Source organism: Cinclus cinclus, chromosome 1 (assembly GCF_963662255.1).
Source record: "Cinclus cinclus chromosome 1, bCinCin1.1, whole genome shotgun sequence".
Lineage (NCBI taxonomy): Eukaryota > Metazoa > Chordata > Aves > Passeriformes > Cinclidae > Cinclus > Cinclus cinclus.
Window position 1 is genome coordinate 123182229 of NC_085046.1, and position 14477 is coordinate 123196705.

General features: G+C 38.4%; 1 protein-coding gene across 1 annotated transcript in view; it reads right to left on the reverse strand.

The window, feature by feature from the left end:
* Positions 1-5682: 5682 nt before the first annotated feature.
* The window catches only part of TPD52 (tumor protein D52), a 121445-nt gene continuing 112650 nt past the window's right edge, over positions 5683-14477 (reverse strand). Inside the window, exon 7 of the mRNA XM_062489803.1 lies at positions 5683-5974. Coding sequence (XP_062345787.1) covers positions 5821-5974 — 154 coding nt within the window. The 3' untranslated portion in view covers positions 5683-5820. The remainder of the gene's footprint in view (positions 5975-14477) is intronic.

Here is a 14477-nt window from a genome sequence, read left to right on the forward strand (position 1 = left end):
TGGCATCCTCCTTTGGGCTCTTTTGAAGGTAGGAGTTGCATTTTCTTTCCTCCAATGCTCAGGCACCCCTCTCAGTCACCATGACCATCTGAAGATGTCCAGCATGGTGTCCAGATGTTAATTTGTGAGGCAGGTCAGGACATACACAAACTCTCTACTCTGATGTCTTTGTACATTTGGGTAATTGGCATATCAGATTGTGGCCTACAACTTCAATTAATTTTGGGGTTTATTTGTATTCAGTGCAGTCATTTTGAGAAGAACTGAACAACTCCCCTCCCAGGGAAGAGAAGTATGAACCCCTTACATTTCTTCCCCATGCTAATGGACTGAGAAAGTGAAATAACACTTCAGTTCCCATATGTGTCCTGTGTTATACACAAACCAGGTTTGAGGTGGAAAAGATGTGCAAAGATTCAATCAGTGGAGATTCAAAGATTGAAACAGTGGAGCTGCTGTAGCAACAAAGACATCAACACAGCTGGTATTTCAGTCCTTCTTTAATTTCTCGTAAGACAGGAGAGAAAAGACCCAGTTTACTGCTTTGAAAGTCAACATATTAAAACCATTTTTATATGCCACCACTTTCAGAAGCTAACCCAAAGCTACAGAGTGACTACAGAATCTATTCCAAGGATGCCTTGGATCCCTTAACCCAGGTGGGAAGTGTAATTTTTGGCTGCTCTTGACATGCAGCCTACTGCAGACAGAAGTTAGCAAATGGCAGATTTCCTCATGAGAGCCACCATGCAGTGAATGCATCAGGGTGCTTAACTCTGATTGAATGAGGCACTACCGAGAAGGCAACAAGAACACTTAGAGGTGTTTAAGATCTTACTCATGTTAGTCTAATGCAGTCATACCAGGGACAATATTTATTTTGGGTTACGGCCACATGACAATGTAATAGCCCCATTTGGGCAGTCTAGACCTTTCCTATATGATAAACACTTCCCCAGAGTATATAATGTACTAAAAAAAACCACATATAGAGTGCATGCTTGTATCTAGTAGAAATGGTCTCTAGCCAAAATAGAAGACTGGAATAGTTTTTCCAGCATATGGGATTAATACTGCCAGAAAAAGAATAAAAAGCTTGAACAGTAATTTGCCTGATTTATAAATGTGACAGTATTAAGAAATGAGGAGGAACCCAAACTTTCCAGAATGCCCTAAAGGAAAGTAAAATGTGAAGTATTCTTTTCTTAAGAAAAAAGCTCACTGCCAAAGCTTTGGTGGCAAGATGCTAAATTGTTTTCAATAGGCAGGTCTGATTTCTTCAATGTTTCCCCTTTTCCCCAGCTCATCACCTAAAGGCCTGGAATATGAAAGGGCAGGCAAGCCTAGGAGAATTTACTTGTTATAGCACATTAGTCATCAAAGGAACATTGAACATCTATCATTTTTCTTCCAACTCCAACTCATGATGAAGATATTTTGCTTTCCAAGTATGTATAAAGTGTTTAATGTTCTATTCACAAAATAAAATGTAGAATTCTAGAACAACTTATTAAAGCCTTCAAAGCAGGACCAGAATATACAAAAAAGAAGAAATTACTGCTTCAGCTAAAACCCAAGCCAGCTTTGATTCAGTTTTTATCAAAGCTAACTTTGCTTATAACCACATCTGTAAACCCAGAAAGCACCATGGACATTCAGGCACATGAATGGAGTGAGAAGTGGAAGCTGGTTAGGGTGAAGTTCACAAGCACTTCATTTACAGTCTAGAAGAGGTAAGTGTCCTCCTAGCAGAATGTGGAAATATTCCTTGCTTGTGCAGAAGGAAAGACTTGAGCCTGCCCACCAGAATCAGCCACAGAGCTCCCAACCAAGCATGGAGGAAAGGTCAGGATGGCAGCAGCCTCCTCTTCCCTCTGCTGAGGATGCATTTCATGCTGATCTCAGTGTTACAATTCTGAGTGCAAATTTTACACCAAGCATGAATTACAACTCCTTGAAGTGAATCTGTCATGCTCATCCAAATCTGAGAAATTTGTCAACTGAGATGTGGGCAGCATGCAAAACAGAATATGATAGAGGACGATGAAAATTCAGTATCTGCTAATGAAGTGGGGTTTGTGTTGTTACTTGAAAAATTTCAGAGAAAAAGCCAAAACATTTAACACTTTCAAAATTCAAGATTGTTACAGGAAACAAAAACCCCAAATGTCTGAAAAACAGATGAAGAAACAAATATCTTCTCATCCACATCATCAAAAAAAGGTGAGAGAATAAATCCATATTATTTTAGTAATGAACTCTGCTTATCTGGTCTGTGCTTCAGCATAAGACAAAATGACAAAATTTAGAAGAAAACACAGCATTGGTATGCAGAGAAATTCCTGATTTTGGCAGTCAGATGAACACAGTTGAAGAACTTGGTTTATACTGCCCTCAGGATTCTCAGCAAAATGATGAATTCCTATTTACAGCTGGAATCTTGATTATGTGTAAGTAGCATTAATTAGGTTCATATTATTAGTACATGCAGTATATATATATGTAGTGATAAGAGTATTCCAGGCAGTGGTTGGGCTAGGCACAGTGCCACAGGAGCTGCTGGGCTGGCTTTAGCCTTTGTTTATGCTAGCAGGAGCTAACATAAAGAACTCTTCTTTATGTTATCCTCTAACCTGAAATAAGAATGACCTCCAAACAAAAATTCAGATTGATACCACTGCCCAAACCAAGACACACAAAAGGCCACTCGGGGATCTGTACCACGTGGAGAAGGAGATTTCACTGTGCATGGCTCTTGTCCACTTAAGTGCATACTTGACAGCAGAAAATGCAGAGAGGAGCAAAAAGGAATGTGGCCATGAAGAAAAAATGGAACTACTGGGGATAGGAAATCACCAGCAGAAAAGAGTCTGCATTTATTTTTCTGTATGGATGGCGCTAGAAATATCTGTCTGCATTATCAATTTCTACTCTGATAAAAGACTGGAGTAAAAAATAAGACACAGGTCATGCAACTGTGCCATTGTGGTCATTCAGTAATGAACGCTGGTGGTTTCTTACTGTGTTAAGGACATGTAGTCTCCACATATTCTTGGTATACACAGGTATTACAGCTATGAAATGCAATTGCAACAGCCCACCACAAAGACATTTCAGAATTCCCTGCTCTGCCTTTGCAATTCTGCCTTTAGGATTTGTGCAGAACTGAGGCAATGTGCAATGGGCGCAGGCTACCCCAAACAGAGACTCCTCCATGAGACAACTCTTGTATGAAGAATTTGGAGGGCTAGTTAATAACTGAAAGTCACTGAAGTTGAAGTGGGGCAACAACTGGTTCACCAAAGGCCACGAAGACTAGCAGCAGCCTAAAGCCACTGGAGGTTCAACCCTGCAATTTGTATGCCTGGGTCAATTTACATCAACCCTTTGGTTTCCATATAGAACACTGAGCTGGATTTCAAATAGTGGCCACTACAGCCTCCAAAAGCTACTTCTCTAAAGGTTATCCAGAGGAAGGTTTGATAAAATCACTACCTGTTACCCTAGTGTGAAATAACTCTTATTCTGCCCCAAAACATGAACACCTATACTTCCTCCCAAATCACTCTTACTGAAGGTTGATCAAGCATGTAGGATGAGTTACGTTCAACAGACAGGATTTCTTTGATATTTTAAATCCCTCCTGGCTTCTTAAAAAGGACTTCTTTTCCTTCTCTAGTGACAGAATAACTCTTTACCTGGAGGCTAATACCCAATGAAATTCATGTTCAAAATCCCCTAATTAAGTTCACTGAGATGAATGAGCAAATTAAAGCAACAAAATAAGCTCTCATTGCTTGTTTCCTCTCTCTTGCTTGGATCCATACTGATTTCAGAAAAAAAAATTCAGTTTGCAAAAGTATAAAATGATCTACTGAAACGTGCCCATTCCTTCAGAATTCCTTCCTTATGCATTTACCATGTGATTCCTCCTAGTATTTGGATAAATAAATACCTTATATTAAAAATATTATTCTTGACAGATCATACATGAGATGTATCTCAGAAACTTCCCATATCAGTTGATGTCAGGCATTGGAACAGGCTGCCCAGACAAGTGGTGGAACCACCACCTCTGGAATTGTTCAAAAAATTTGTAGATGTGGTACTTAAGGACATTGTTTAGTGGTGAAGATGGCAGTGCTAGGTTAACAGTTGGACTCAATGATCATGGAGATCTTTTTCAACCTTAATAATTCTACAATTCTGTCTGCACTGTACCTTTTGTTTCAGTGTTATGAGAGGGCAAAGGTAGGAAGTTAGTTTTCTTCTGTTTATTTGGTCAAAGGTTTTCTTTTAGCCAGAGGTATAAGAAACAATCAAACCACTGTGCATACGGCTGTACTTCCAGGTAAAAAGGAACTTCAGCTTTCCTTTTGGTTTTCTTTCTACATGTTAAAAAAATACAAAAACCTTTAAAAAAGAAATTACTATGTTTAACCTATAAACAGGTTAAAGCTTTTGTATCCTGTTCTAAACAAATGTTGCTGGACCATAAGAAGACTTGCTGAGCTTAGGCGTCAACCTGACCCACCAGCCAGCTGTGATCTAGCAGAATTGCTCCCCATTTCTGCACTGATGCCATCTTATCCAAGCACCTCCCAGATGAAGGCAAGGAAAGGGATGAGTGAGCTGTGGCAGCCTGGAACTGGCTCTCTGGCACCCTGCTTCTTTAGGGAAACCTCCTCTTCCCTCACAGGACTGAGATATCTATGTACTCGTCATAAAAGGCAGAAGGAGCTACACCACCCATCACTGATTGTGTGGCCTGCTCCAGCAGAAAGATTAGGCATCTGTGGATTTGGGTAATACGTGCTTAAGCTATGTGTTATGTGTTTTGCTGAATTTCATGCAATTTGCTGAATAACATACATATAAATGAAACATATTGTCACTGGATGGTCACTGCAGACAAACAAGGCGTTCTATCTTAACAAGTCCCATTTCATTCCAACATTTGGGGAAATATTTTAAAATTAAGTAGGCTTTCTTTTGCAATTCAGTGGTATGAATGGCAAATTTCACTTCCCCTCAGCAAACCTGCTAGGCACTATGCAGATCATAAATGACTGTGCAGAATTCAGGCTTGGATATACCACAAATCAAAATAAGTGTTTTTTAATAACAAAAGCTCCAAAAATATATAGGAAATACCATAGCATGATTCTTTGTGTGTTGTTCAAACACCCACTATATTTATCTTAAATATATTTACAGAAAACTAAGACCTACACTTGGCCAACTACACTGAAACAGCTTCTTTCCATTTTTATGAACCACCAAAGATAATTTACTAACATGCATTGGAAATGGGAGTGTTGATTAAAGCAAAGAATAATCTCTAGTTCCCCATGCAGATGGAGATAAAAGCTTGATGTACTGTAACAGATATTAAACTCAGTATCAGCAGTAAAACAGCCTGCATTGCAGCTCAGAAATCAGAAACCCTTGATGTTGTTGTGTATGAAACACCATCCTAGAAGCAGCAGCCTGACAGCAAGCTTTGGATTTCCTCCATGGAAAATCAACATTCCTTTGGGACAATATAATGGATTCTGAAATTCTTTATACAAGAATATGAACACAGTCAGTAAACCTACAGAAGCTCAGTTAACTTTTACCTTTAAATCTAAAGGCAAAGAATCAGAAAGATGAGTGGATAAAAATGAAGCAAGAATTAGGTACAATGTGCTTACTGTCTTTTATTGATCTCATTTTTTACATGACTAAGTGGACAGAAAATTTTCATTTATTTCCTGAGGAAGCATTTAATTTACATAATTTGTTATAGAGCACAAAGTGCATCTCTTTGCAGTAAATTTACTCCTTTTGCTTTGTTTGCTTGCTCTCTGCAAGTCCCAAAAGCACTGCATCAGCTTCCAGCAATGTTGTATCACTGGCTGCCCCCAAAAACCTGGATGTCAGTTCAAGATCCAGCAGTCTCAGGCGTACCCGGGTTCCTCTCTGGTATTTTCTGTGAAGAAAAGGGGAGAGGGGGAAAAAGGTAAGTTTTTTTAAACACTGGTCTTGCATTTCCTAAGGCCCTCTCCTCTCTGCAGATCTAAGTAGGAGCCCCACAGAAAACAAAGTGCTGCAATGAAGTCCAACGCTGCTGTAATGTCATCAGCACTAAAACTGCTGGGACACACTGTGTACCACCACAGAGCCAGTCTCTGCTGATACAATCCTACCTATCAAAGAACAGATACCACCAGATCCCATTGTGGGAATGCAAATTCTACAAAGAAGCATTTTATTATATGGGAAACCGTTTGTGTCTTCTTTCAAAATATTTTACTGTATCATCTGCTATCATGCCAATAATTATCTGCAGGACAACATATCATCAAAGGGGAGGAAAAGTCATCATTAGATCATGGGTGACATTGCTATTATCAAAAAGTACAATGCCAGCTAACTATGGTTTATATTTCCAACCCTGGGCCTCAGGCAAGGAACTTTTCTTGTCTTATCCCCTCATCCAAAGAGTGGGCATCATCTGCAAGTTTTTTATTACATACAATTAAAAAGAAACCCCACAACTATTGTAGTGAAACATTCTGCCTACAGGCTTGGTTTTATTGTTTTATGTTCCCTTTTTTTCATTCCTTTTCCTTTTGAGTCAGAAGATGTGAGCATTCAACGTGTTTTTAAAACAGACCCTGTGTTAAGATGGCCATGCCAAATGAGTGAAGATTTTAAACAAATGAGCAGGTTTTATAATGCACCTGGAGAGCTACTGATTGAAATCCAGCAATAAAATTGAGAACTATTCTTCTTTTGGAAGTTCAAGTTGAACTTTTTTTTTCCCCATGTCAAAGCTTGAAGAGCTGAAGATGCAGCAAGCTTGACTACCTTGAGCAAAAGCAAGAGAAAGTCTGACACATTCTCCAGTTACCAACAGAAAAAAATGTAGTAGGGAGGTCTGGTTGCACCATTTCCACCTTGCTCATTTTCACCTCCATCTTGAGCAGACAATCTTCTCTGTATGACAACTGTTTGCTAGCATGAAGCAAAACTGAACCAGATTTCAACTGTCTTCAGCTCATCAAACCAAGATTAATTTGGAAAATTAAACATCTTAATAAAAGGTCCTGGATTTGCATTTATGGTGGGTTGTATTTTTGTCTCATTTTGTTGTCATTTTCTGTCAGTGATATCTTACATTCATTTCCTTTGCCTCTTGGTTAATCCTGGGTAATACTCGGCTATGACCCAGACTGCAAAGGAAGAGCATTTGATACCTCCACCTTGAGCAGGTATGTGGGTACATAGAATACTCAGTCAGCAAGAGTTCTGCCAACACTCATCCCAACAAATCCTACAATGATCTGAATGCGTACAGTGGAAATAATGCACATTTTCTTAAAAAAACCCACAAAAGTGAAGGCCCTCACCAGTCCAAAATGCAAATAACCACTGATGCAGTAAAGAACACGGCACAGCTACCAAAGACAGAACGCAGTTTATGTCTGGTTGTACCCTAAATAGCTGGAAGGGATCAATTCTGACCTTTTCTCTATGAAATATGTGCATTTCAAAACAGAATGCTTTCAGAACTGATGAGAATTATTTACAAAACCTAACGTGCAGCATTTCAGTGTTGCTGAAATCAAAAGACAATGCTTAAGACCTTGAAGCAGATGGTATCTTCCAGGATTTGTTAGGCTTATTGAGAAGAGAGGTCCCCAAAATGGTTTTGGGACAAGAAGAAGAATGAAGAGGAAAGCTCCTTATTGAAGTATCTAAAGTGAAGACCAGCTGACTATTAGTTTTAGCCATTTGGGTATATGGGAGAAATTCCCAGAAAATTCTGTAGCATGAACCAAATCTTCATCTTACTGACAGCTTCTGGCTAGATGGATTGCCTTTTCCTCTAACCATGAAGTTATCCTGATCTCTAATAATATCTTCAGCATAAAATATCAGACGTTACTGCCTTTATCCATGTGTGTGGGGAGAGATTAGGTTTTGAGGAAGGGCAAAATAAGAGGGAGAGAAGGAAATCTGAGAGGAAGAAATGGTCTGTGGAAATAGAAAAAAAGCAGCAGATACCTTTTAATGAGAAAATAGGTGCCTTGGAAAGACAGGAAAGGGATAAATGTAAAGCATGTGACAAAAACCACTGAAAACAGATGAATTGTGTAGAAATCTAGGAAACTATACTACATACAGTAGAGCCAAGAAGAGGAAAACATCACTGAAAAGACTGCATAAAACTATTAAAACCTGACACTAAACTCAGATCTTTGAACTACTGCACTCTGTGTTGCTTTTTAAAAAAATCTGAATAAAACTTAAGACTAAACTAGTGGTTCTGTAACGAATCTTAAAGACCAGTCATCCCTCTGCCTTTTTCTTCTGTCTTTCCTGCTACAGGAAAAGCAGCTTACCAGCAACCTACAGCAGGAAGCTGTTGAGAAAACTACCTTCAGGGTCCAACACATTTCTACAGAGATTGAACTGAATGAGGTTTAAATTGAATTAGAAGTCCTTTCTCTATTTGACAGCACACAGTGGGAGAGATATTGAGCTCCATCTTTGTAACTGAAATACAAAATATTACTTATATCACGCATCAGTTCCTTTTGGGCTGGTTGCTTGACTACAGTGATGTTTTACAAGTGAATAGATGAAACCAATTTTTTTCTAATCAAGCCTTTAAAGGTACTATTTATAACCAGGGAAGTCCATATGGAAAATCTGTGAAGAAACTGCACTTCTCATGATTAATGTATCTAATTTTATAGAAAATAAACAAATTAAAAAAAATAATCTTAAGCACAAGTCCCCCAATTTTAGCACTGCTTACTATAAAGTCTGCAGAGAACTTTGCTCCAGTTTCCAGACATGACTTTAGCATATATTTGTAATGCAAAACCCAAGCAATTGTATTTTTGTAAGAAGAATTGCAATCTTCAATGCTGCTTGAGTAACTGGAAGAGATTCCAGATACTTTAATCATACTTAATTATTAAAGAAGGTTTTCCAGTCACAGCACATCTGCTTACAAAAAGATCACGATGAACATCTCTTTGAGGAGCTGACACAACTGCCAATTTATGTGATTATAAACATTTGGGTTTGTGACAGATGTTCCCTACAGCTAAAACACTTCAAGAGTATGTGGATGATGTAGAAAAAGCAGAAACATGAACACAACATGCAGTGGTGGTCTATCCACCACATTTTAGAGCAAGAGGAAATGATAGGTTGCTCTATGCATAGCAATCATATTCTATCCACAAGGGTAATTATCCTTAAAACAGATAAAACTATCCTATGGTTAAAGCAGAAGTTTGAAGCAGGACCCAGAAACAAAGCAGGCATTTTATTATTTTCAGGAATAGTGGCCTAGGAGACACAGGACACCAGTGTAAAAGGAAAGAAATCATCCATTTACTCCACCTTGCAAAAGGAATCACTTTATTTTTAAGTAACAATGCTGGTATTCAAGATCATTTTATCCCATGACCATCAGCAGGTACCACTGACCTTCACCCAACCCCCAAGCACTGTGTTTCTCAAGGACCCATGTGTTTTCCTCCCACCACTTCCTATTGCCAGGTGAAAGTATTAAATTCACTGAGAAGAAGACAAAGGTGTTTAGTCACATACATAAATGAACGTATAAGAATTTCTCTAGAACTTAAATAATTTTGCAAGTAGATTCAAAGCTTGATTCATTTTCACATAATTAATTTACAACAGCTATGAATTTTAACCCTTTGGGAGCCCCAACTTTGAATGGAAGGACCCCACCCAATACCCACATTCAGAGGTGGGAATCCATTGGCTGCTGCTGCTGAGCCATGACACCTTCTCCAGCCAGTGTCCAGAGCACCCACTGAAGCACCACCAAAAATTTTTGCCTGAACTTCAGCCAAGAAACAATGGTTCCCAAAAGCTTTCTCTGTTTTAAACGTGTTAAACTCTGTTTTAAACCTGCAGGCGTCTCTCAGATTCTTCTGGAGTGGGCAAAGCATTAGGTACAAGGTGTACCTTCCCTCAGACACACACTTCCAGAAGATGATGTTTAGTTAAGTTAGAGGCAACTCAAATAACTGCTTCAGTGCTCTTTGTAATTTCTGAACTGTCATAGAGAAGAACTAGAAAAGAAGCAAAATGAAAAGCCTTTTTCTTATTTGAACTGTAAGTCTGTGCAACCACAAATCAATAGAACAGAATGTAAGACCACAGAGAAAGCACACAGCACAGCCTTGTGAATGGTGCTAACATTTTTTTAAATAAATACAAAAATTAAAGCTTATGTCCTGTTACTACATTAAGAATAGGGCCTATTATCTTTGCATGCAAATATTAAACTACTGTGTCTGAACTTACAAAAAGCAGGTCTTCTCTTTGCTAATAACATGAGTAGAACAGTGAGCACTTTCAGACTCAAGCAGCTTGGAAGCTTCCTTCTGACTATCTATATCACATTTATTGCAATTTGATCTCTATGCTGATCCTTTAAGCATAGAGAAGCACTGAAGCTTTAAATCTTTCAAAATCTTAATGTTAAATTAAAGGGTTTAGCCAAAACTCCCCAAACTCTTCAGTCAAGATTTTAAACTTGTAATTTTAAAGTAATTTTACTATGTGAAAGATATATGAAGAAACAAAAAACCCCAATATTTTTACATAATAAAACTGGAGGGGGAGGATATGGAATGACATATTTCAGCTCCTGCTAATTAAGCATGCTGAGGGGGGAAGTGTTTTTTTAACTTAAAAGCCATTCCAGGTTACAGCAAAAGGTCTACAAATGGAGTTGCCTTGGAAAGAGATGAGCATGTAAAAAGAAGGAGACTATAACTAAAAATGAGGATCCTAATTATACCAATTTTGGCCAAGAAAATGGGACAGTAGTTTTGCAGGTGTGCAATTTCACATGCAAAGGAAGCATCCTTATTACTAAATGGCATTAAGAACTTTATTCAAACTCTAAATTATAGGTATAGACATTAAAGCATTTTGTTAAACTAGGCAGCATTTAAAACTGCATGTGATCACAAATTAGCAAGCAGTCCTTTTTCTATTAAAGCTACTCAAGTTATTAGTTTAAAATTTAAGGCAACAAAGCTTCTTGGAAACATTGCTACAAAAATAACAACACAATTACAGAAATGGTTGAGTCTCACTGGGTCTTGGCTTGTATTTCCCACTCATTTCAAAAGTGCATTCACAGATACCATCTATGTCATACTATAAAAATACAGGAATGGTATTTTGAGACAAGCAGAATATTTTGGCTAATATATCCTCTATTTTGTTAAGGGTTTTCAGTCTCCATTGCCTCCTTTAGGAACAATAACCTGTGCAATATAAAGATGAATGAACTTGCTAGGGCTGGCTATGACCATTCTCATCCACTGTCCATTCTTCCATGTCCTCTGTCCCACCTCTCAGGAATGTATATTTCTGAAAGGAGTAGGAAGGCAACTCTCAAACCTGGGCTTTAACTCCTATGCTGATGGTGTAACTTAGAGAATTATTTTTTTTTTTACACTTTTTGCATCATTATTTTTTAATGTCCTCCAGCACAGTCTAGTGACGGCTTTCTGCAATGAAAGGAATCCCTGGATTATCTTCCAAACAAAATCAATTAATATGAAACACTCCAAAGACACGGTTAGAGTTGAGCCATGGTACTCTCAGTGAATGCCATCAGAAGTCTTGATGCCTTTCATTTTTGCACTGTGAGAACTTCAAAGTGTGTTTTTCAGATCCATTATTCAAGAGGTTTTGTTTCAATGCCTTAGCACAGTACAGAACAGTTTACAAAATTCAAAACCATTTCACTTTCTCGTTTTTTTTATTATGTGAAAGACACCACATTATCAACCTCAGAAAAAATACAAGAGCAGCAAAGGTAGTGAAATAAATTGACCATCACTTTCTCTCCAGAGTTTGTGTTCACCATTCTTATCACCATTCAAATCCACTCAAATCACCCTGTAGCTCCTCATTAGTAATACTGAAATGATAAAGCATCCCCAGAAGCAAACCCACCTCTAACTAACTGCAGCCAGCAGCAAAGCAGTGCAGCTGGTGTGGAACAAAACCGTGTGTGGAACAATCCATCCTGTTTCTAAAAAATGTTTTGAAGCATTCCCAGATGCTCTCTGAGCCCACACTGGTCTCAACTTTATCAGCAAAGGGACATCCTACAGCTGGCTTGAGGAGCTCAGTTCTGTATGAGTTCTGTACAGGTCACCCTCTGATGCCCCACAGTGAAGGAGCTCTGCAAAAGCACAACACTTCCCAGAAACTTCTCCTTCACTGCCAGTATACTCAAAATTCTTGTTCAGAGAAAATATGGATTAAAAAAAAAGCAGACTGCTGTCAAGCTGAAGTCAATGGATTTCTATGTAAAAATCTACATCTTGTAAAGTGGCTTTTTGCAGCAAGGCACACGTTGCACATGTGATGGGGATGGCAACCCTGCATCCAGCAGGTCCAGACAGCAGTCATAACACACTTCCTCCCACTCAGAATGAGCTCCTAGGCAATGCTGGGGCAAAAAGGCCAAATCCCAGTTTTGTACATAGCAGTGATGGAAGAAAGTGGCAGTAGAAAGGTACCATGAATTTTGCACAGAGTAGAACATGGACAGTGGAAGAGATACTGGAAGAGCAATATCATGGAGTAGTATCCTGCTGACTGCCCTTCTTTAAAGGCTGTTAAAGAGAGGACAAAGAACATGCATAAAAACGAATAACAATGTTATTAAAAAGACTGAGCTGTCTATACAGAAAGAAAATACTGGTATTAAAAGCTGCTTAAATCTGTCTGGGAAAAGCATGTAATAATCCAGAAAACAAAGTCCAACTAATGCAGATAAGAATGACAATTTTCAAAATAATATTGATGAACTAATAGAAAAAAAAAAAACAAAAACAAGCCCTGAGACTTTTCAGCCACTGATGGCTTCAACTGAAGAGATGTCAAAACAGATGTGCTAGTTCAGTTCAGGATAACCTGCTGAAATGTCATGTCTCATGATACAATGAAGTCCTGAGAGATGACCTGAAGGTCCTTTTTGGCTTAAATTTTATTCATCCATTATTTATTACCACAGCATCCAGTCATTCAAATAAGCATGGATGCTCAAAATAGGATTTTCAAAGCATCTCTGTTCTCTAGAGACAAACAATTCACAAAAATGCTCCAAGGTTGCTGGCTAGATTCTGTCAGAAAATGCAATCTCACTTCTTGTGAGTCATTAACCCATTAACACTTCAGTTGTATTTGTTTCCTACTCCATTTGTTTTCCTCTTCCCTTGAACTAAGAAAGCAAACATGCTCTCATTTCTTCTGAGCAGTTACTGCTTAATAATTTTTCAGAATACTTTTGATCTTTCTGCCAAATCCATACTTCCACAAGGAAACAGGCTATACTCTGCTAGATAGAAGCAGAGATCTAGATTACTCTGCTAGATGAAAGCAGATAAAAGCCTCTCATATTTTTGGAAGCATTTAGCAGAATGCTTTATGAGTGTGTGAAATTATCAACTTAAGCAACAGCCATTGCCACCTATCGTTTTGGAACAACAGTGCGTAAGCAGATCCCATTGTAAACATCCTTAAAACAAGCAGGTTTTATGCATCTGAGGAAGCCCAAATCTAAACCCTACTTTACACTGGCCACCATCTAAAGCACCATCTAAAATTGGAAATGAATACACAGAGTTTGGGCATAGTATCTAGATGCTGATGTGAAAAACACCCTGAAGCACTTGAATATTCCCCCTGGACAGCTGGAGCTTATAGAAGTGCTAATGTCACTGCATCTATGGACAGTTGGGGGGAAAAAAAAAACTACTAAACAGATTGGTACAAGCAGCAGAGTTTGAGAGTCCATCCCATCGTTTGGGGGTAAAATAATATCTCTAGTTATGCTTATGGAGCTGTTCAAAGCCATAATTTATAGGTCAAGCCTTGGCAGTTTCATCCTGTGGGACTCAAGTTCAGGGACCTTGTCACCCTTCCCTGTGTCTTCGCTGCTGACTATTGAGATGCCAAATAGCTGACTCAAAGTGGCACAGACATAGGTGAATGAAACATGTAAATTTTCATTCCTATTGCTAAAAGAAGGTAAACACAAAGCCTGACAAGAACTGTTTTATAATTGTCACAGAAAAGCATCAAACAAGCCATTGTGAAGACACTATCAAGCTCTGCTATTGCCATTATATCAATGGCATTTTGTGCCTGTGACAGCAAAAGAATACAGCCAAAGGCGTCAAATATTTAAATCTAATTCTGTTCCAGTCTGGACATTTAGAGTCTACGTAGAATTTCTTAGTTGTAAATCACTTCTAAAAAGTAACCCACTTGTCCTCAATTCAAACAAAACCCAAAGCAGCCAATATTTAATTACTAGAACAAGCAAAAATAAATCTTTCTGTAACTTTTGCTACAGTATCTACAAGAATCAATTTGTTTGATATAACTTTTATTACAGGATCACT